General features: G+C 42.1%; 1 protein-coding gene across 2 annotated transcripts in view; it reads right to left on the reverse strand.

Moving 5' to 3' along the window:
• Positions 1 to 22,138, reverse strand: part of stim2b (stromal interaction molecule 2b) — a 79,079-nt gene that overhangs the window by 36,844 nt on the left and 20,097 nt on the right. For both annotated transcript variants that reach the window (XM_049568760.1, XM_049568761.1), the window contains exon 2: positions 1,958 to 2,088. In XM_049568760.1, the coding sequence (XP_049424717.1) occupies positions 1,958 to 2,088 (131 nt within the window). The remainder of the gene's footprint in view (positions 1 to 1,957; positions 2,089 to 22,138) is intronic.

The following is a 22,138-nucleotide window of genomic DNA, read 5'->3' on the forward strand; positions in this document are numbered from 1 at the left end:
ATGTGGGCCGGGGGCCAGTTCTTACAGTGCAGCCCTCAGGGGTCTTTAGACACGACTCATCCAGCGTCCAGCTCTTTACCCGGGGGCCACCGAAGGGCTGAGGGGTATAAATGTTTCTCACACCAGCACTTCTCAGCCAGTTAAAAATGACTCCTGCCAACACACACATACTCACACACACAGAATGTGACCACGGTCCGAATGGTTTCTTTAAGAGGTCGCTGATTACCAAGAGACGCAGAGGCCACAGCGGGTCAGAGTGCTCTCAGATGTCAGTGCTGATCCTGTAGTCCTCCATAGAAACCTGTCCCTTGTCTCCTCTTGTGAGCATGTTTGTGTTTAGGCTACATTATATCCAAATAAAACTACAAATATCAAACATTTTATGCTTCAAATTATAGCTAAATATTTGTAAAAATGCCTCGAAGGATCTGTGTGTGTGTCTATCGATGTGTCACTATGTTAAAAATGCGGACACCAATTTGGCTCCCTTCTCCGATGATTAACTGCTTAATATTAAAAATTTATTTGACTTTCAGGAACAGCTACAAAGTCGAACACACTTCCAGAAGCTGTTATTCACTCTTCACTAAATATTTACTTGAACGCAGGGCATCCACTTTCAGAGGTGACAGGCCAGTATTCTTGTGTCAACACCAGAGACATTTGCAAGCAGCCCGGTTTGGTTAACCTAATGATCTACAAAACACTGGTAACATGAGACAGCCTGTGAAAATGGTCGAATATCCACAATATGAGAACCTTTCAAAGTCAGACACAGTTTTAAACTCAGCAGTCACAAAGGTTTTGCTCCTGTTAAAACGTTGTCTTGAAAATATAAAGAGCCAGATTATGACGTTTTAGAAATTAAAGGATAAGTTCAGTGTTTTTCAACTCTTCTAATTTTTTTCATGTTTTTGTGTCTAAGTTACCAATAGAGACAACAATGTTTGAAACTGGTCCAGTGTTGAGCAAGAGCATTGCAGCCAGCAGCGGTGAATCAGGCTGCAATGTAACCACTTGGGGCATTTGTGCACTGTCAACTTACGTCCACTAAACATGTGTCTGAGAACATTATGGAAAGGATCCCTACTGAGATAGACCTTTTTGTTTAAGCAGAAACAGACCTGAACTTGTCACTGTCAAACCAACCAAACTTCATTCAAATAAACAGTCATTTTAGCGTGTATAGAGCCAGCGTATTTTCATATTTTACTGGATGAATTAAGGGTTTATTTGAGCCATACCAGAGTTGGTGATTGTTGGAACAGTGGAAGATGACCCAAGATGACTTTTGTGGGTTTTATTCTGTTTCTGTTGACTTTGAATGAAGTGTGTTTTATGACGATAAAATCACTGTTTCTTTCAATGGAGTCTGGTGTGCTTGGCCATGGCGACTTCGGGGCTGTTTCTGGTTAAACAAAAAGGATCTTACTCTTAAACAAAAAGGTCTATCTCTGTAGGGATCCTTTCTATAATGTTGTCAGACACTCTTAATAACAATTTGAGCCAATCAGTGGCAAAAACAAGCACTTTTAGTGGACAAAAATGATGGTGCGCATATGCCCCGAATGGTAAAATTGCAGCCTGTTGCAGAGGTCTCGCTCAATACTGGATAAATTTAAAACATTGTTGCTCCCATTAGTCACTTTCACACAAAAACAAGAGGCAGTGTGTCGCAAAATGTGGTTAAAAACCCCAATTGAAAATCATATTCTGAATGCACTATACAGTATACGCTCTCAAACCGAATACTATCAACATATCCTGCATGTCTTAATTGGAAATACTTTATTTGGAACAAGGCCTAATTCGAAATATCCAATCAGAATATGCTGTTTACATGACCCATATCAAATTCAGAGTACTGTCAAATTCAGAATAATAGTGGAATATTAGTGTGCATGTAAACACAGACAGTGTGCTCAAGTCTCTGTCTTTTCCCTTAGAAGCTCACCTCCACGCTCTCGTTGACCTCTATTCCCCCGTCATTGTCATCGTCCAGCTGTTTGTGGATGTGCCGCAGCGCCTCCAGACTGAAGCGGTCGGCGTCGCCCATGCATGGCGGCATCACTATGAGACAGGGGTCTGCAGGGAACAAAAAAATTCAGGTCAGAGACGAAAGGTCAAGTGAAGTTTAACAAGCCACCAGAGGAAGTTTACACAATGATCAGGTCCAGTTACTGTCAGGAGCAAACCCCATTAGCAGTTAGCATATTCCTACATCTCGGTGTCACTTTTAATCACAGCAGTACATATAGGCTACTGTGTTTTGAATTATGTGTCTGCAAACCATAGCTGCATCTACAGACTTTGTGCCAGCCATCTTGTAATGAGGTTTGGCACAGATGTTCATTTAAAACACCATGACTTCTAAGGAATTGCTGCTATGTGACAAACTGCATACTTGGCACACAGATGACACATCCTGCAAAACACAGCTTACATTCCTCTCCAGAGAGAGCGAACCACAATGACACATCCATTGTAGTAAAATTAGGTTATCTTTGCAGAAATAGTCCATGTTTATTTAGTCCATACAGTCAGATAGTCCATATAAACCACTTTGTTCATGAGAGTAAGCTGACATGTTCAAATCTCTGTAAGCACACTGAGCTATAGCAATTAGTTGATGAGTTTGCTTGACAAAATTAATTCACTACTATTTTGATAATCATTTATTTGTTGATTTTTCCTAGCAAAAAGGCCAAACATTTGATGGATACAGACCCTCAAATGTGAGATTTTTTTTGCTTTTCATTATAATAGAAATAATCAGGTTGACATTTGATGAGGCTGTAGGACATTGTTCACTGTTCTCTGGTGTTTTACAGACCAAACAATTAATCAATGAATTTAGAAAAGCAACCTGCAGATGAATCAATAATACAATAAGCCTTAACAGCAGCATTTCTGCTGGCATTAATTCAATAGAAGCTGATTTTAATTACATCTAAATGCCAGGTGAATGGCAGCTTTTAGCATTTAGCTGATTAAGTAATTTGTAGTCTGAGTGGACGGAAGTTTGCTGCATAGATTAGCATCTCATTGGGCGGAACGAGCCACCCGCTGAAGTCCCGCCCTACCACCTCCGGTTGCAGTTTTCAACACGTCCTTTACTAACTTTTGCGGTGTTTGATCTTGCGGGGATGTAGCCATTTTTTTGCCATGGTTCGCGTCCTGTAGGTGATATTTTTGTGGGCGTGTTACACCAAAACCTGTTTCCCCCCGGCAATATTTTTGCAAGCACACCGTTGCTGTGGCACCGCCCAGAACGACTGTGATTGGTTGAAACAAATACAAGCAGCCGGGGTGTTTTTTTCTCCGATCTTAAAGTGAGAGTCGGCCCAGCCAGACCTTTCTTTTCTTGAGAAAGGTCTGGTGAGCGAGACTAAGTAATTTGCAACTGGCAAGCTAGTTAGCTGGCTGACCATAGCTTAGGTTATGGTTAGCTTGTCGGCCACCCTGTCAGCTGTAACATAGTTATACTGCATGGATCTGCCATCGGTTGGTTTGTAACATTAGCTGATGAAATAAATGGTCAATGGCAAGCTAGTTAGCTGGCTAACCTTAGCTTAGGTTATAAGTAGCTCATTGGCCGCCCAGCTAGCTGCAACTTAGGTACACTGCATGGATCTGCCGTTGGTTGCTTCGTATTATGAGCTTATAAAGTAATTTGCAAATGGCAACCTAGTTAGCTGGCTAGCCTTAGCTTCTGTTATGATTAGCTACCTGGCCGCCCAGCTAGGGGTAACGTAGCTACACTGTACGGATCTGCCGTTGGTTGCTTTGTAACATGAGCCAATTTAGTAATTTACAAAACTTCGTTACACTGAATGGATCTGCCGTTGATTGATTGTAATGCTAGCTAACAAAGTAATTTGCAAACTAGCCCAGAGAGTCTGGATGAACTCACCGACATTACTCACTCAAGCTAGTATTTTGCTACGTTAGCTAATTAGCAATTTGTCCACGTCAGCAAGCAAGCTAACATTAGCTAACATTGGCCAGCTAAAATAACAATATCACAATAGCTTATATTTTACATGTCAGCTTCCTCTAGTTTTTTTTTTAGCACTGAGGGCACTTCTTTTATGATATGGGGAACTGAAACTGATGAATGCATTGTTTATCAGACAACAAACAAGAGAGGAGTTAGCTAGTGCACCCCACGGCCCTTCTGCCTCACTGTCCACCGCTTGTAGACTACTTTGGAGAGCAGACCATCAGTCAGTGGCTGTAGCAGCTCTAATTCAGTGAGCACAAACCCCAGTGAAGGTCTGTCTCCGGGCTGCCGCTACAAAATTTGTTTGTTAGCATTAGCAGACTCCATTTTGAAGCTCATCATTTTTTCTAGGAAACATTTACGTGACATTTTGTAATAATTACCGTATGAAGTCTTTAGTCATGGCAAAAAACATGTTTTGTGAGGTCACAGTCACTTTTAACCACCAAATTGGTGATTGTAAGTGAACGTTTGTGCCAAATTGGAGGAAATGCCCTTAAGGTGTTTTTGAGATACTGCATTCACGAGAATGAGATGAATATAAGGCAGTGACCTTGACCTTTGGGCACCAAATTGGTGAGTCAAAGTGAACCCTAGTGCCAAATTGGAGGAAATCCCCTGGAGGTGTTACTGAGATATTGCATTCACGAGAATGAGTTGGATATAAGTGACCTCGACCTTTGACCACCAAATTGGTTAGTCAAAGTGGACACTTGGGCCAAATTTGAAGAAAAAAAATTAAAAATTCCCTTTAAGTGTTTTTGAGACATTACGTTCACAAAAATCAGACAGATATGAGGTCAAAGTGAACTTCGCCTTTGACCACCAAAGTCCAATCAGTTCGTCATAGAGTCAAAGTGGATGTTTGTGCCAAATTTGAGAAAATCCCCTCAAGGTGTTTTTGAGATAACGCGTTCGAGATTGAGATGGATATAAGGTCAAAGTGAACTTGACCTTTGACCACCAAAGTCTAATCAATTTGTGCCAAATTTGAAGATTGCGATATCATATTTATGAGATTAGGACATATAAATGGATGGACAGACAACCCAAAAACATAATGTCTTGAGCCATGGAAATCGCCTGCACAGAGGCATAAAATATTTTTTTATTATTACCTGTAAAAAGTACAGAACCATTAAGAAAAATTAAGACCTCGTGATCCCTCCCATAATTTTGTTTTCGAAGAAGAGCAGTGCAGGACTACTTTTTCTCCTATTTGCATCCCTTCCAGGCAATTTGTGCTGACCTGGCTCCACCTGCCTCCTAGGAACTGTGACCACACCTGCCCAACAGGCATTTATTAAAATGAATGCCACTTCCTTGTGTGATTTGGAAAACAGACAAATTATGAAATGAGTTATGTAACACAGCTCCTGGTAGTCATACACCGTGAAAATCAGGTGAGTAAAACAGGTTGTCTAATATCTCACAAGGGCCTGCACTTGAACCTGAAATTTGGGCCAAAGAGTCCCTCAGTCCGTGGAGGTAAATATTTAATTTGTAAATCTAGTGCTTTGGTGCGTCTAAAGTGATTTCACTTGTGGCTGTTATCACAAATATCTCAAATGTTGACAACATATGAACCCTCTCAGCCTTCCCACAGCAGCAAACAGTCAACTCAGAGCTCCTGCTGGACTCACTCGTGTGCTGTTGTCATTCCTGCAGCGTCCCCAGGCATCCCCCCTTGTTTTTATTCAGTCCCCCTCCCGTCCCACTGGGGAAATGAGCCCATTACTTCCAGCCTCCCAAGCCATGGACAGTTTGAGCTGGACTGGAGCCAAACTGTCTCAATGGAGCCACAAAACACACACACACACCAGCAGATTCAACAAACCGCAGATACACCGGCTCATACACACACATATAAAGACACATACAGGCTGAAAAACTACATTTCAAGAAGATTTAAGTCCCAGTCTTTAAATGCATCACTCCATAAACTAGACAGAAACAATTTTTAAAACCTATGACCTGTTTAATGTTGATCCAAGTAGTGAGGTCTTGTCCAGGCCCAACAAATAATGATGCTGCCTGTTTGGCAACAGTTTCAGACCACACACAAAGCCACACACAGCAGCTGAGGGAGACACAACAACACCCAAACACGTAGACAGAACGCGCATCCAGACATGTGAATCCGGTTCTGGCAATGAGCGGTGTTTTTCTGTCAGAGGACGACAGGAAGGCCACCAGAAAATGCCAAAAAATGCAAACAAGGGACATTTTTGTAGTGTTACAAATGCTTTTGGGTGCACGGAACGCAACTACACAAACTTAAATCAATTGCACAAACTACTACAGAAATGTACAAATAATCTCATGCCTTTAAAGCTGGGGTAGGCAGTTTAATTTTGGCATCATTGGGCAGAAATCCCATAGCAACCTTTGAGCATATTGTGATTCAAGTGGACTGAGAGAACACCAGACTTCTGCACCTCCTCTTGGCTGTTCTACAAATGCAGATGTATGTGAATGTCCCTTTGGTGAATGCCTGATTCAATGGTAGAGAATCCTGCATTGAAAGTTGCTTTTCCAGCATTGGTCAACAACTGCCTCCACTGCAAAGCAACCCAAAAAATGAAAGACGGACTTATCCAAAAAGAGAGTCAGACAATAAATGAAATAAAACACTTATATACATCAATTAAGTGTTTCAGGATGGAGCGAAAATGTTGCTAATAATTTAGCCTTCTGCTAACCGGAGCCAAAGCCTCACAGCTGCAGCTTCAAGTTTATGTTTATGTAGGCTAGCTAATGTTAGCCAGAACCTCAAATAACAGTGTGTCCTCCGCCTCATTCTCCGCCGCTACAGACTCCTGTGTCTGTTCAGTAAATATGAAGCTGGAGCCAGCAGCCAGTTAGCTTAGCTTAGCATTACGTCAGGAAACAAGTGACTGAAGGTTAAGATAATCTGTGTCTTCCGCCTCACTCTCCACCACTACAGTGCACCTGGGAGGAGAGCAAGTAGCAGCTCCAGAGACTGACCCCCAGCCAGCAGCTGCTGCTGCCTGAATCCAGCCAGCAGAAACCCCAGTTCCAAGGGATCGGACAGCCCAGATTCCCCACTGGTTCAGCAAACTTTATGTTGCTGCCGTTACACAGGTTAAAACTGGGGCTGCCACTGGCCACCAGTCATCTGTGACACCTGGCGCTGGGGGTTTGTGCTGGCCGAATATGAGCTGCCAAAACCACCAAGAGGAGGAGCAAGGCGAAGGGACCATGGGGTGGCTAGCTAGCTTATTCTTGTGGTCTGTAAACAGAGAGTGGAGCAAGGAGGGGCTGTACACTGAAATAATAAAACCATGTACAGGAAAGACTGGATTACTGCATGTAGTGTGTGCATATGTTCGTGGTTATCTGGTGGGTTTAGGACAGAGAGAGAAGAGCTGCAGGAGGAAGTTGTAATTTCAAATGTCATTTTTTGCCTTTTCCATATTTTTGTCTACCACAGCTTGAATGCAGGAGTTCAAAAGTTTGACAATTTGAGTAAAGGTAGCTTAGCATAAACACTAGAAACAGGGGGAAACAGTTAGCCTAGCTCTGTCTGTAAGTTAAGCTAAGTTAATCACCTCCTGGTCCTAGTTCCATACTTCACACACAGGTATATTCAAGTATTTTATATATAAAAAGGACATTATAAAATACATTCACTCCTCTCAAATACAAGTCAGAACTATTTTGGAAGCATATAAGCATGTACAGTACAGTGCATAGGCGACCATGTGGCCTTTTGTGTGGGTTTTTGATGTAGGATCTGTTTACCGTAACAAGACTTGACACTTTGGTTATAGAGTTGCCACTTGGCAATCCGCAGAAGAAGCAAAAGGAGACATTTGATTGGACGTGTGCCCGAGCTAAGTTTGGCTGAGAGGACACTGGGGAGGATGTTCCATGTCGAATGGAGAAACTGGCATTGCCAAAGGGTTGGACTGAGCCCACACGTCGATACAGTGCCAGATAACACAGCGATCATTTGTTTTTGTGTAAAGAGATACAGTGCGTTGGGTGAAGTGGGTGAAACCACAGCGGCTTTAAAGTCTCCACCTGTTCACATGATGATGGGGTGGCACTGAATTAAATGTTTAACTGTGTTTGACTAAGCTGCTGCAATGACAAAATCACCAGCCACTTCCTGGTATGACCACATACAGTACCTGTATGAGCTTTACCAAACTGCCTGGTGTATAGGCGCACATACCATAAATCCTCTAAACACTGTGCACTACAAAAAGAGTGGGAACTAAAACTGCTCACATTTAATTCTCAGCTTCAGCACCAGAATCAGTATAAGGTATATTACCAAGTATGTTTCAGTTCACACAAGGAATTTGCCTCGGTGTTTGGTGCTTAATAATATAATAATAGACATTTAGAGGAAATAAAAATAAATGCAAAGTATTGCAACAGTCAAGAATGGAAATATAGAATAATAATACAATATGAAAAAAGTATTCTATCAATTAACGTATCAAATATGTACGAGATAGCAGTTTCAGAACGAGAAAGCTATACAGTTTTGTGCAGGATGTGCAAAAGTTCACAGTACAACAAATATCCGCAACGTACAGTGGTGCTGATACAGATGTGTGTTATTGTTTTGCATACAGACAGATTATCATTATTGAATTTTAAAGTTCTATCTGACATTGTCAAAATTGAGTTATTTACAAATTCAAAGGTTAGACCTGTCACGACAACAACTTTATACAAAATTTGGCCGAAATTTTACAAAAAATTGCAAATAATAGACAAGCTTAGCGAAACTCTGTAACCAACGCAGTTCCCAGAAGAAGAAAAAGAAGAATAAGCAGAAGACAGAGAAGAAGAAGAAAAAGCAGAAGTAGAAGAAGAAGAAGAAGCAGAAGAAGAAGTAGAAGAAGAAGAAGCAGAAGAAGAAGAAGAATGAGATGTAGAAGAAGAAAAAGAAGAAGGAGAAGAAGGAGAAGTAGAAGAAGAAGCAGAAGAAGAAGAAGAAGGTTAAAACTACAAATGATGGACTTTTTGGCTCGTTCCCAGGGGTTGGCAAGCTAACAAGTATCAGGACTGTGCCTCTACGACTACAAAAGTGCAGCTGCAGGCTACCAGTAAGCTACACTGTGTCATCTTGTAAGTATTGTTTCATTTACTTCAAACTTGTACAAGTAGGCGGGATGGTGAGGAGAAAAAAAAGGGAGAATCTCTGCACCCAAGTCTTAAAATGGTCGGGAAAACCCTGCTGTTTATTTTGGCACCATGTTGGCTAAAATGTTGGTGACATTCTTATGTACAAAGAAAAAAGAAGCTCGAGCAAAAGTTCTGTCAGGAAGACAATACTTTTCATGCTCAGGCTGTAAGTTTCTCTCACCCTACCGTTCACTCCTTGCACGCATGCTCACACATTGTCTCTAGGTGTCATTGTCTGGGTCGGTCAGTCGAATCATCCGCCGTTTTCAGCTGAATCACAATCAACCAATAGCACAGCGACACACCTTCTCTGTCAGCCTGTGGTCAATATGGTTCTTTCTCTGTCGTAGTTCTTTCTTGCTGCTGTTGTGTGCACCCTCCACCTCCCCATCACCACCTAGTCTTTAGAGATTCATCAGCCTCATACGCCTCAGCAGTCAGCAGCCTCAGAGTCATCAGCCACCTCCATCAGTGTCTGGACTCCATGGGGGATTTATCTTGCTGCAGCTCAGATGTCCCTCAATCACAAAATATCTCCCTCTGGTGTCCAAGCGCCAAAGACAAATCTTAATCAGCACAAATCATCGGTTAATCTGTGCACTTATATTTCATATTAAATATAATTTCTACTTCATTCTTCTGTCTCTCCTGATAGAAATATGCTTGTAAACACAATATCAAAGTCTCGGCCTCATTGTATGTATCTGTTTGAATGCACAAAAGAGGACTAATCAGTTTCTGCATCTTTATGTCACCACACTGCTCATCAGCTCTTTAAGCTAACCACACTTGTGACAGGAAGGATGATCAACACACTACATCTCTTTTAAAATCAGCCTTATTTCAGCAGTGTGTCTGTCTCAACTCCGAAAACATCTGATGCTTGAAAACGAGTTACATAATGCATTTGCTTAGCCTGCCAGTGCAGTTTACATAGCCCTTTGTTTGCATAGCATGCATATCTATTCGGCTGTTTGGTTATTTAAACTCAAATACTTTACTTGTGTTTTACATACACACAGATGGCTGCACATCCGCCTGCGAATCCCACTTTAACTTTCTTTGTTTTACACAGAGACAACAGAACTGATAAGAGCATGCTTTTACAAACAACTTCCTGTGATGTTTATCTTTTTTTTTTTTTTTAATTGTCACTTCTTTCTATACTGGTGGCCTAATTCTGTTCTGCATGCGTGCCGAACATCTCATGAACTGACTTATCTTCTGAAGCTCATCGAGGAAAAGATAATTCTAAGATAAAAGATTAAAAATAAAAAATAAACGCTGTCATTCACTGACAGTATTTAGGCTGGGCCACCTGGTGTGCAATTCACAAATATGACAGCACAAGCCTTTCCTTCCCGGGTGTCCTATTTTTGAGTATGTTTGAGTACGTTCAGGGACAGTTGCGAGCGCTACAATGAGGAGCCATGCGACAGGAAGTGGCCGTCGGTGACCCCGAGCATTCCGGGGGGACGCACGCAAAATCAAAACAGCCGGGAGAAGCAGTCCCAAAAGATGACAAAATTGGAAAGCACTGGGTTATTTTTAACCCATCAGGCTCCCAGTTGTCAGGATGTAAAAGCTCAACAATGGCAGAGGTCTCCCTCACTCAAACACACACACACAGATGTTAACCACACACACACACACTCAGCAAGCAAGCACAAGCAGGAAAACAGTCGTACAGTAATTCACTTTGCCATAACTCACAAATGCGTGCGAGCTGTCACAGAGGGCGGCAGGTTTGGTTCAAAAGAATCTGATAACAAAAGCGTTTAGCTGTCAGCCGCTGCCTTTAAAGTGAATCCCAACACTTCAAAATTATTTTTGTGCACATTATATGCATGGCATTAACAAAGCTCTGTCTCTGCTTCCACAGAAAGCTGTTCAGCCGGTGACAGGAGAAGCAGACAGGAAGGAGTGTGTGTCTGATGTGTTTTATGGTGACTTTTTGGGGACTTCCTTGAACCTGATACCTGGAGACACATGGACATCATGTTAAATGTGACTGAATCGATACAGCAGACCGAGCTCGCTGACCCCACTGCATTCTGGGTGTGTTCAAATGTTAGAGAACAGCGTCTTCACAAAGTGTCAGATAAACATTTCCTCGTGCAGGTTTGATGTGGTAGTATGACAGAAGTGACAGTTATGGGAGTAAAATTAGTTCCTCTGCATCCTAATTCTCATACGTGTTCTTGTTCAGCTCAGATCAGCCGTATGACAGGACTGTACTTTAGGTGGGTTTTGTCTTTGTGCTGGTTTCTTATTCTTAGAAATGTTTCGGAAATTCCTGTGAGATGACACATCGTAGACACGACATTTTCAGCAATGACTAGAAGTTGTGTGCAATGCTGTTTAACACATATGGCCCCACTTGGATGGCGGCGCTATGAATAAAGGTCCAAACTCTGAGCTTTGAAAACACCATCAGTTTGAAAACACCATCAGTCAGACTTACACAAAACTCGGTACAGACATCCATCTATACTTGCCCTACAAATCTGCCTCAAGAACCACTGAAGTCCGACCAACTGGAGCAGTGGTCCCCAAGTGGTCCAGCCACAGGCTCCAGATTTCTTCTTAGTCATTAGTTCAAGGTCTTTCTACCTCAATACAATTACCCCACACTGTTACTTTTATTGATTCAATATCACATACACCATCGTACTTCTTCAAGTACTCAGTAAAGTGCTTCACCAACTGTGTATTCATCCAAAGCTGTAAATAGTTCCCAAAGAACGCAGTATCTACTCCAGTTTGAGTAACGTTTGCTAAAACCTACAGGGACCAATTGTCCTTGAAAAATACTGAGCCATACACAAAACTATATTTGTTTGTGACCCTTTTCAAGGGTTTACATCTTCATAAGTATATTGCAGAAAATTAAGGGATTTCTTAATAGCAAAAATGTCAAAACTAAAGGGAAAGTTTGGCCCCTTTTCACAAGTTTTTGTTTCTAAATGAAAAATGGGAACAACAATTTTTGGAGCTGGTGTGAGACCCCTGCAACCAGCAGCGACAAAATAGGTAACGATTATATGTAACCACTTAGGGCATTAGTGCACTGTCAACTTAGGTGCACTGAAAGTGTTTGTTTTTGCCACTGACAGGCTCAGATTGTTATTCAAGTGTCTGACAACCTTATGGAAAGGATCCCTACAGAGATAGACCTTTTTGTTTAAGATTAAAATCCTTTTAGTTTAACCAAAAACGGCCCTAAATTCACTATCCTCAAACCCACCAGACTCCATTTACATAAACAGTAATTTCAGCGTGTGTAGAGCCAGCACATTTTCACATCTAACTGGGTGAATTAAGGGTTTTCGTCAACCAGACCAGAGCTGGTGATTGTTGAACAATGGAAAGACGAACCAAGATAGTGTTTGTGAGTTTTACTTTGTTTCTGTCGACTTTGAATTACGTGAGTGTCTGGTGGGTATGGCGATCATGATTTCATGGCCGGTTAAACAACAAGGACTTTACTTTTTACGTGAAGGTCTGTCTCTGTAGGGATCCTTTCGATAATGTTGTCAGACACTTATAATAACAATCTGAGCCTGTCAGTGGCAAAAACAAACACTTTTAGTGTTTAGTGCTCTCGCTCAATACTGGACCAGTTTAAAGAATTGTTTTCTCCATTAGTCACTTAGACACAAAAACACAAGAAAATATGGGTCCAGGTTAAAAAAACACCAAAAAAAAGATAATGAGAGTGTTAACACAAAGCCCTGCAGCAGCTCAATCCCACAGAGGAAGCTGATAACAGGGCTCAGAGGGGCTTCATGTCAGCCTCCCACAGAGTGAGCCATCCACCGGGGAAGAGAAGGAGATACCTCTCCTCTCCCCCCACCTCACTTCAAACCTGATCTTGGGTGCAGAGCCAGATTCAGTGTAAGAGTATCTGGGCGGTGGGTGTGGGCAGAGGCGACGTGGAATTAAGATAGCAGGATATGATGGGCTGGACCTGGGACTCTGGGGAGCCAAGGGAGCCGAAGTGGCCTCTTCTTACCCACAAACTGCTCAAGATGTCTCTGTGTCCTCGGCTATTTCCTGTTCTCACACAGACACGCACACTGTCTCCCTCTTTCTCGCCTGAGTACAGACACAGACGACAAGTCAAAGACACTAACCTTGCAAACACATACAGCACCTATTCACACACGCTCTCAAGTGTCTGGTGCCGAATGGCGGTACAGGTGGCGGCAGACTCAACTAGCAGACCGGGATGAAGTAATGCGGATGCAGACTGGAGAACATGTCTGCAAATGCTCCACATGGTAAAACAGATGAGAGTGAGCTCAGTTACACACAGAAAAGGGTTTCACCTCTTTGTATTTCAGCCTCCTGACAGTGACCACATCTCAGAACACAAGTGTCTTTGGCTAATTGGGTCTGGTTTGGCCTTATATCCCACGCCACAGCTAGAAATATCAGGTGCATATGAAGGGAAGTGCAAGTAAAATTTGAGCAGTGCATGTAATTCTCGCATGTAATGACTGATTGAATGACTGGCAGTGAGCTGCTGCACCAAGCCAGGGAGCTTGAGTATCTTGGGGTCCGCTTAGATCCGCTGCTCCTTCGCGTCAAAAGGGTCAGTTGAGGTGGTTCAGGCATCTGATCAGAATGCTTCCTGGGCGCCTCCTGTTAGAGGTGTTCTTGGCATGTCTCCACTGGTAGGGGGCCCCGGGGCAGACCCAGAATACGCTGGAGGGATTATGTATCTCACCTCACCTGGTGGACCTTGGGGTCCTCCAGGAGGGGCTGGAAAGTGTTGCTGGGGAGAGGGACGTCTGGGGCTTGGCCTGCTGCCTCTGCAACCTGGCTTTGGATACGCGGTTGAGAATGGATGGATGGATGTGAATAAATATGTATAAAATAGAGGAAAATAAGTCACCAAAGAAGTACTAATATGGTAAAAAGAAAAGTTTTCATATGAAGTGTGCTGTGAAGCTGCTCAAACTGTTGCCTTTGACCAAAATTTAAAGTAGTTTTTATTGTACATGTACTGTAATATCTGTCTGTACGGAGGGATAGATTAAGAAGGATAAACACACCAAATGGTGCCGGAGAATGTAAAAACAATTGGTGCCAGTAAAACATTTTGGTGCAGGCGATTCCAAAAGTTAAATGCACCACTGTGTGTTCACAGGAAAAAAGTATTTTGGGCCTTACATGCATACACAGCTTCCTTTGCCAGGGAACCATATAAAGCATACATACCATATCAGAGGTTAATTGGGCAGCTACAGACTGTATGTAGTCTCAACGCTTCACTGCAAGAATCTGACATGATCCCTAAGGCCCATCGCCTCTCACTCAATGTTCCAATCACAGCTGAGCAAGAACATCCTCAACTTTCCTGGTCTGTGTCCAGTACAGTGCACTATATTCCCTTCCAGATATTTCATTTGAGTGTTAAAAATTCTCTATGAGATAGGCCTTTACAGTGCTGCCCTGAACAAGTGAGCAATTTCAGCTTCAATCAATGTTAACAAGACACTGAAAACAGCAAAAAAGATCATGTGTCGCCAACATGTGGGGCCTTATAATGACAAGCTAGACCCTAATAACATGAGAATCCTCTTAGGTTCAATTTAAATGACACCAAGTACCAGTTCTAACTTGAGTTGTAACTCAGTGTCACATAAGACTGAGAGGTAAAAAATTTTAACATAGAAACATATTTCCTGTCACAAAGTCTAACATGAAACTGGCTGCAGCTTCCTCGAGGTAGATAAACTGGTTGTCGAGAAACATTAGCTTGCAGGGGAAGATTAGGATCAAGTTCACCTTCACTGAGTTTTTCTCTGTTACTGTGACAAACAAAATGCCAGTTAAACAGCAGAACATTGAAAACACTAGAGTTATCACCTCCCAGTTGTTTGCCTTCACGCAACATAAATGTAAACTGTAAACATGGCTGCTTCACATACATTTCCCTGGCAGCACAAAAGATCCTTACAATCAGTGCAGTTTCAAAGAAGGCACACAAGATTCATGTCACCAGATCTGATCACGTCTCCCCTTCAATTCCTGAAAAATGACGTTGAATAAAGGCCGTATAGCCAAATGTTATGACGTCACAGTGAAGCTGAACTTTGATGTTTTGGATATAAAATGTTGTCACTTTAGCATTTTAACATTTTATTTCCTATTAGGCAGGAGTCCCATGTTTAGGTGCAGTGTCCTTGCCACGGTAGCCACAGGTTTGATTCCAGCCTGCGGCCCTTTGCTGCACGTCATCCCTTCTGTGTCCCCCTTTCACTTTTGGATTGTCCTGTCTAATAAAGGCAAAAAGCCAAAAAAATCTTTTAAAAAAGTAAAGAAATGCAATCAAGGTGTTCTTAAGATATCGCCTTCATGAGAACGAGACAGGCGCAAGGTCACAGTGACCTTGGCCTCTGACCACTAAATTCTAATCAGTTCATTGTCAAGTCCAAGTGGACGTTTGTGTCAACTTTAATGTAATTCTCTCTAGGCTTTCTTAAGATATCGGGTTCATGAGAATGAGATGGATGAAAGGTCAGTGACCTTCACCTCTGACCATTAAATTCTAATCATTTCATCGCTAAGTCCAAGTGGACGTTTGTACCAAATCTGAGGAAACTCCCGTAAGGCTTCTTGAGATATTGCGTTCCTGAGAAAGAGATAGACGCAAGATCATGGCGAGCCTTGACCTCTGACCATGAGCCAAGTCCATGTCGAACATCCACATGGACGTTTGTGTCAAATTTAAAGAAATTTCCGCAAGGTGTTCTTGAAGACATTGTGTTCATGAGAATGGGATGGATGGATGTATGGATGTAAGGTGGTACAGAGAGAGACAGATGAATAGAATGCTACTGCCGGCGTGGAGACACAAAAGAATACATGGCCCTCAAAACATCTGTGATTGTTTTAAGAACGCTAAACTAACCCCACCCCCCAAAAAAATCCTTTTTGCAAATTACTTTATCAGCTAACGAAGCAACCAATGGTGGATCCATGTAGAATAACGTTAGCCAAGTTACAGCTAGCTGGCTAACTTTGATTAGGTTACAGTTAGCTTGTTGGTCCTTAGCTTAGCTGAATGGATCTGCCATTAACTGTTTTGTAACGTTAGCTAAAAAGTAACAGTAGTGAAAGTAAAAAAGTAATTTGCAAACAAGTCCCAGTAGTGCAGACGAAATAGCTGATGAAATTTCTGATGAAGTCGGAATGCTTTTATTACTGTCGGCATTCAAACATCAGAGCTGGACTCTAATACTCCACAACTATACTTCGGTATTTGTTCATTTGGTCTCAGTTTTCAATTTTGGATATTTGTGTTGGGGGGTTGTGTATAGGATAAGTTTCAAAGTATAGGATAAGTTTCAAAGTATGCGAGTTCTGAGAAATAAAGAATAGATAGAAGAATAAATAAATATAAATCTTTTTAATACACATCACAAATCTTAAATTTCTTGGCGCTAGTGCACTGTATCTGTGCCTCTGTTTCACAGCACTCTGTGAGGCGTTGTCTCGGATTCAGAACCTATCATTACAAGCAGTTATGTAGGTCTATAATTTATCTGTGATAAGAAGAAATGTCACAAGCTGTTATTATGTCATAAAATGTGCGTGGACAGGACGTCATTAACCAAACCCTTGGGTTTACAAATGTGATTTATATTAACAAATGACAATATAAAACAAATTACTGTAGAATGACCTAATCCTTATATATCAATGTCTTTAATTACAACAAAAGGCACGTGTTGCAGCATGATGCCGTCCATAGTAGTCAAGAAATGTCTGGCTGAGTCCTTCATGAGTCATGTTCAGCACCGTACCCGAGCCGCACCCCCTGGCCGGAGCTATGAATATTGGCTGTTGATTACTAGTGAAGTTTCGGAGCCCAAAAAATGGTATCTTGGACGGCCCAATGATATTCAGGGGAGTAACCTATTCCATCATTTAACAGTAGAACATGTGGACACAGATACAGTAACACCAATGATCACTGAAGATAATTTGTTTTGTTCTCTTGTTGAGGTGAGTCGGAGGTCAAAGTCGGCGACAGAACTGATAGTCCAGTCAATCTGGGGTTTGACCCAGGGAAAATTACAATAGCATTCATTTAAAGTTCTTTTGTGATCTCTTGGGACATCAAAAAAACATATTACAAGTACACCGTTAGATATTTAGTGGATCAAGGTAAATTCAAAGCTCAAAATTTGTCACAGCATCAGACAAAGAAGTGCATATCTCTGCCTCAGGACATGATATTTTCAGGTAGACTATATCCAAACATTGGATTTTTAGGATGGTCTTTCACATGAGACCTTGAATGAGACCAAACTTGAAACATGACTTGGGTTTTTCATTCTTTGGTTTAACTGTTGGTGCCATTGAAGGTTGATATCTGGGCCTAAGCTCTACAGGGGTTATTGTTGAAATATCTTCTAGAGATAAAGAGTTTTTCATGATCCCAAACTAGAATATATCACCTTGGGTGGTACCAATTTCTGAAAATTCTGACCTGGGCCCATAAAACACAATCACCACCAATTTCCCATAAGGTTTATGACTGTAACAAATATCCCGCCCCAGGGACAGACTGACAGGACTGTGAGGACTCTTGTCTCCTGCAGGGACACTTCAGCATTGCACCTTTTTTTGCTTGTCTCATTATTCACTATACGACTCCTCTGCCCTGATGTAACAACAGCGGCTACAAGTCGGTGCGACCTCCTGCTTGGATGTCAAACAGTATATTACCACACAGTGTCGGCCGTGTCAGCAGTTCATTAGATCCACTGTCACTGCGCCAAACTCCTATCAGCTTTCTCGCATTCATGATGTATGCACTTACCATATGGACGATAAGTGAGACGTTGAATACATTCTTATGAATTCCTGCATTTTATTGCGGCAGTCATGGGTTAGTTACGAGCGTCGCTCCGTCTCACGTGTCTCACATGACCCCATCTCATTTAAAAGTCATGTGTCTTGTGAATAAGGCTAAAAATCCTAATCATGCTGCATTCAATGCACCAATTAGATGCTCCAGATTGTGTGAAAGTGGGCGGAGGAGGGAGGAATGTGATGTCGATGTGTACCAGACGTGTCCCCTGCAGCCAGCGCCCATATGGCAGTGTCATAAGTCAAGCTGACGGGTCAGTATTAAAGGCAAGTAAATAAAGCTTCTGGAGAGTCTACCATTTCAGCTCATCAGCAGCCATTAATAAGACACAAATATCATTACCGCCTACAAATGCCACCAGCTAGTGCAGAGAGAGGAGGGAGAGGGAGAAGGGTGGTTAGTTGAAGAGGAAGAAACAAGATACAGAAAATGTTTGTGTGCACAAGCTGTTAAAATGGACACGTTGTCGTGAGTCTACATTCAAAAAAAAGACCTCTTTCACTTTGGTTTGCTGTTAAACGGAGTGACAAGAAAAAGCTCAAGGTGGCTTTAATGAAGTTGGCCAGCAGGAGGGAAGGAATCTGACAGCAGACATCTCTATCCGAAAATCAAACAAGTGATTTCCACATCTTGACACGCTTGAAAAATACTGTTTATTTGCCTGGCTTTGGCTCCTTGTTATGTTTGAGCTACTGCTATGCTGACAGGTGAGCTTTCTAACTCCCCAGGGTGCCCCAGGGCACGGCACAGGAACGTGTCACTACAGCATCAACAACATGCAACACATAAATGCATAATTGCCCCATTTCTCAGAGTGGGAGTCAAAAGTTTTCAAAGCAATCTACAGCGATGATGTTACTTCAGAGCCACCTACACAGAGGCAGAGTCCAGCCAAAATAAAGTCTTGCAAAGCCACACACACACACACTAAGCTGCATGTGTCCAGGCTCAACATGTCTCGACTGAACCCGATCCACCCTGAACTGTATTGTCTTTGTCGCAATTTACTGAATGTGAGACGCAATGGGTTATGCAAACAATACAGGTGGAGGTGGAGCTGCTGGATCGGCTCCAGCAACTGCAGCGAAGGAAGGAAGCTAGAGTGGATTTTGAATGTGTTAATAAAAGGTCTGACGCAGTCATTTAGGCTCCATGGCTCTCAAAGGTCTGATTTTAAAGAAACCCTGTAGAGTTCGGGGCAATGTTTTTACAAGTAGGTTCCCACTTTGAGATAAATGCTGAGTGTTACAAGAAGTCTACAGGGCTCCTTTTAAGGTACTGCATGTACATTTTTGCATGTGTTAATCATATTTTTTATTGCCACTAATGAATGGATTGTAATGTATCTCAAAAACTGAGACCTTCCCCGACTTTCTCGGTTGCTTACAACAGCCTATGGACTGCCTTCTATCCAAAGGACTCAGGATAAGTGTCTGGGAAAGTCCAAAGGATGTGACCTTATATATGCTCCCAAGTGCCTTGCCTCTCTTCAGTAACAGCAGATAACATTTAGCTTAGAAATGGAGTCTGCTAACAACAACAAATGACAGTCAGCCACCACGACAGAGACCACACATGCTGTGTTTCAGGGACATACATTTTGGATCGGTGGCCTGGAAACTGACCTTCAGGCCGGAGATTAAGGGTGCTTTCAGACCTAGAGTTGTCCTGCTTTGGTCTGAATCAGGGACTAGTTTTATTACAAGTTGTATAATTGCCGAGAGTTGGTTCATGCTCTCACGGCAGCATTTACAAGCGGACCAGATCAAATGCCTTGTGCGAGAAAGCTGCTCTTGATTGGTCAGAATTTCCATGCGGGAAAAAACCTTGAAGTAAAGCAAACGTTGAAGAAGAGTACACTTGCAAGATAAATGTGACACTTTCTAATGTCACAATGGAGGGACAACTACACAGGTTGATTTTAGCGCTGCTCATCGTGGACTATATTGCTGTCATTGTTCATTTTAGTCAAACCATACAGTTTGAAAACGAGGCGAAGCTCCAACTAGAAAACAATGTTTTGATGCAGTGGATGTGCTGAATGTGCATATTAAGGCAGTACAGGAGGAGGTGCACATTAATAATCCTCCAGGACTGTAACATGCTCATGTTTAAGCCAAACAATGTGTCCAAAGGCACCATTTTTCAGTCTGTCAGTCTAATCTTAGCTTACTAACGTGGTCTAATTATTAGCTAGCTATTGCAGCAAAATACTGAAATACTGGATTCTGGATCATACTGAGTGGAAAACATCAGCTAATTCATCCAGTGTCCCAGGGCTGGTTTGCAAATTACTTTATTAGCTAACGTTACAAAGCAACTAACGGCAGACACATTTAGCTAAGCTAAGTTACAGCTAGCTGGGTGACCAGTGAGCTAACTGTAACCTAAGCTAACTTGGCCAGCTAGCTGTAACTTAGCTAACGTTATTCTACATGGATCTACCATTGGTTGCCTAGTTTGCTGATTAAGTAATTTGGAAACAGCAAGCTAGTTAGCTGGCTAACCTTATCTTAGGTTATAGTTAGCTCATTTGCTGCCCAGCTAGATGTAATTTAGCTAATGTTATTCTACGTGGATCTACCGTTGGTTGCTTAATTAGCTGATTAAATAATCTGGAAAGAGCAAGCTAGTTAGCTGGCTAACCTTAGCTTAAGTTATGGTTAGCTCACTTGCCACCCAGCTAACTGTAACTTAGCTTTACTGCATGTTGGTTGCTTTACGTAACGTTAGCTTACAAGGTAATTTCCAAACAGCAAGCTACTTAGTATCATGGAGTCAATGGTCCAAATGAAATACAAATACATTGCAGATAACATTATTCTAAATGATAGTAACTTTTTTTTCCAGCAGTCTGTAAGCATGATGCCGGTTAATCACATTCAGTCTCATCATGTATGTCATGTTACTTGTCCGATGCCAAGGTAGTCGCTCGCACCTATTGTGTGTGAACAACAGGATGCTGACTTAAAGGCCCCAAAGAAAGTGTCACTAATAACAAGGATTTTCTGAAAGTTACATACAGAACCTTTCAGTTTACTCTGCATGAGCCCCAAACAGATAAAATCCTTCTACCTCCCTGTCTTTTATTAAATCTTTCTTTGTCTTTGACCTGTTGAACCCAATCATTTCTACAGGCAGGGTATCCCATACCCATCTAAACCACCCTAATGAGCATCAGTAATCCTCTGCTTAGGCCACAGCTTGATAAAGAGGGGTCAAAAAAGGGGGGTGGGGACAACTAGAGCAAAACGTGTGGAGGCCCACCAAGTCCGATCTAAAAACTTCCAGAAAAGGAGACGCTCCTTGAGCCTCGGCGTCCCAGGAATGTTTCAAAAACAGCAACGGACACGAGGTGTGTGATGTATGCGGCCGGGCTGAGAAAGAAAAGCAGGAGGAGAGAGGATTCAAAGACAAGAAGGGGCCGAGCACTCGGTTAATTAGCTCGCTCGGCCTCCGTCACGCTCCTCTGGATATAAGGTTAATGGATTGAATGTCTATGGAAAGCGAGATAGGGAGATGACATCACATGCTAGACTTCCAAAGTTCACAATGAACAATGAAAAGCATGATGAGGACTCCACAAGCATTGGCCATGTAGTTATGGGATACTGTGCTCTAGCACAACTCGAGAACATCCACAATTAAAAGAAAAAATAATTGATTTTCGTCTAAATCATGCACAGAAGTGAACCAAAGATGTAGCCTGGCTGACCTCAGCTGGGATTAAGTGTTCCTCATGTGTGACACAGCCTCAGGACAGGAAAGATGAGCTAAGACTTTCCCACTGGACTTCTAAGAAGCATCTCTTTTAGGGTTTGGTACCTCATGTGCCCTGACCCTGTTATGAAATGATTAAACAAATAAAAGAAGGAACCTAGTGACAAAAAACAGAAACCAGATGCGTATGGGAGCAAACAATAGTTGTAATTATTTGAATCTTGCAGGCAACTTAACACCTCTGCTTCCTTCATTTAAGTCAGATTAGATACTTGAACTTTTGTCCTTGACACCCTGGACCTTGGCCAACTTGATATCATGATCTGTCTTCAGATTTTAGATTAAGCTGAAATTCT

This window comes from Epinephelus fuscoguttatus, linkage group LG23, assembly GCF_011397635.1.
Source record: "Epinephelus fuscoguttatus linkage group LG23, E.fuscoguttatus.final_Chr_v1".
Lineage (NCBI taxonomy): Eukaryota > Metazoa > Chordata > Actinopteri > Perciformes > Serranidae > Epinephelus > Epinephelus fuscoguttatus.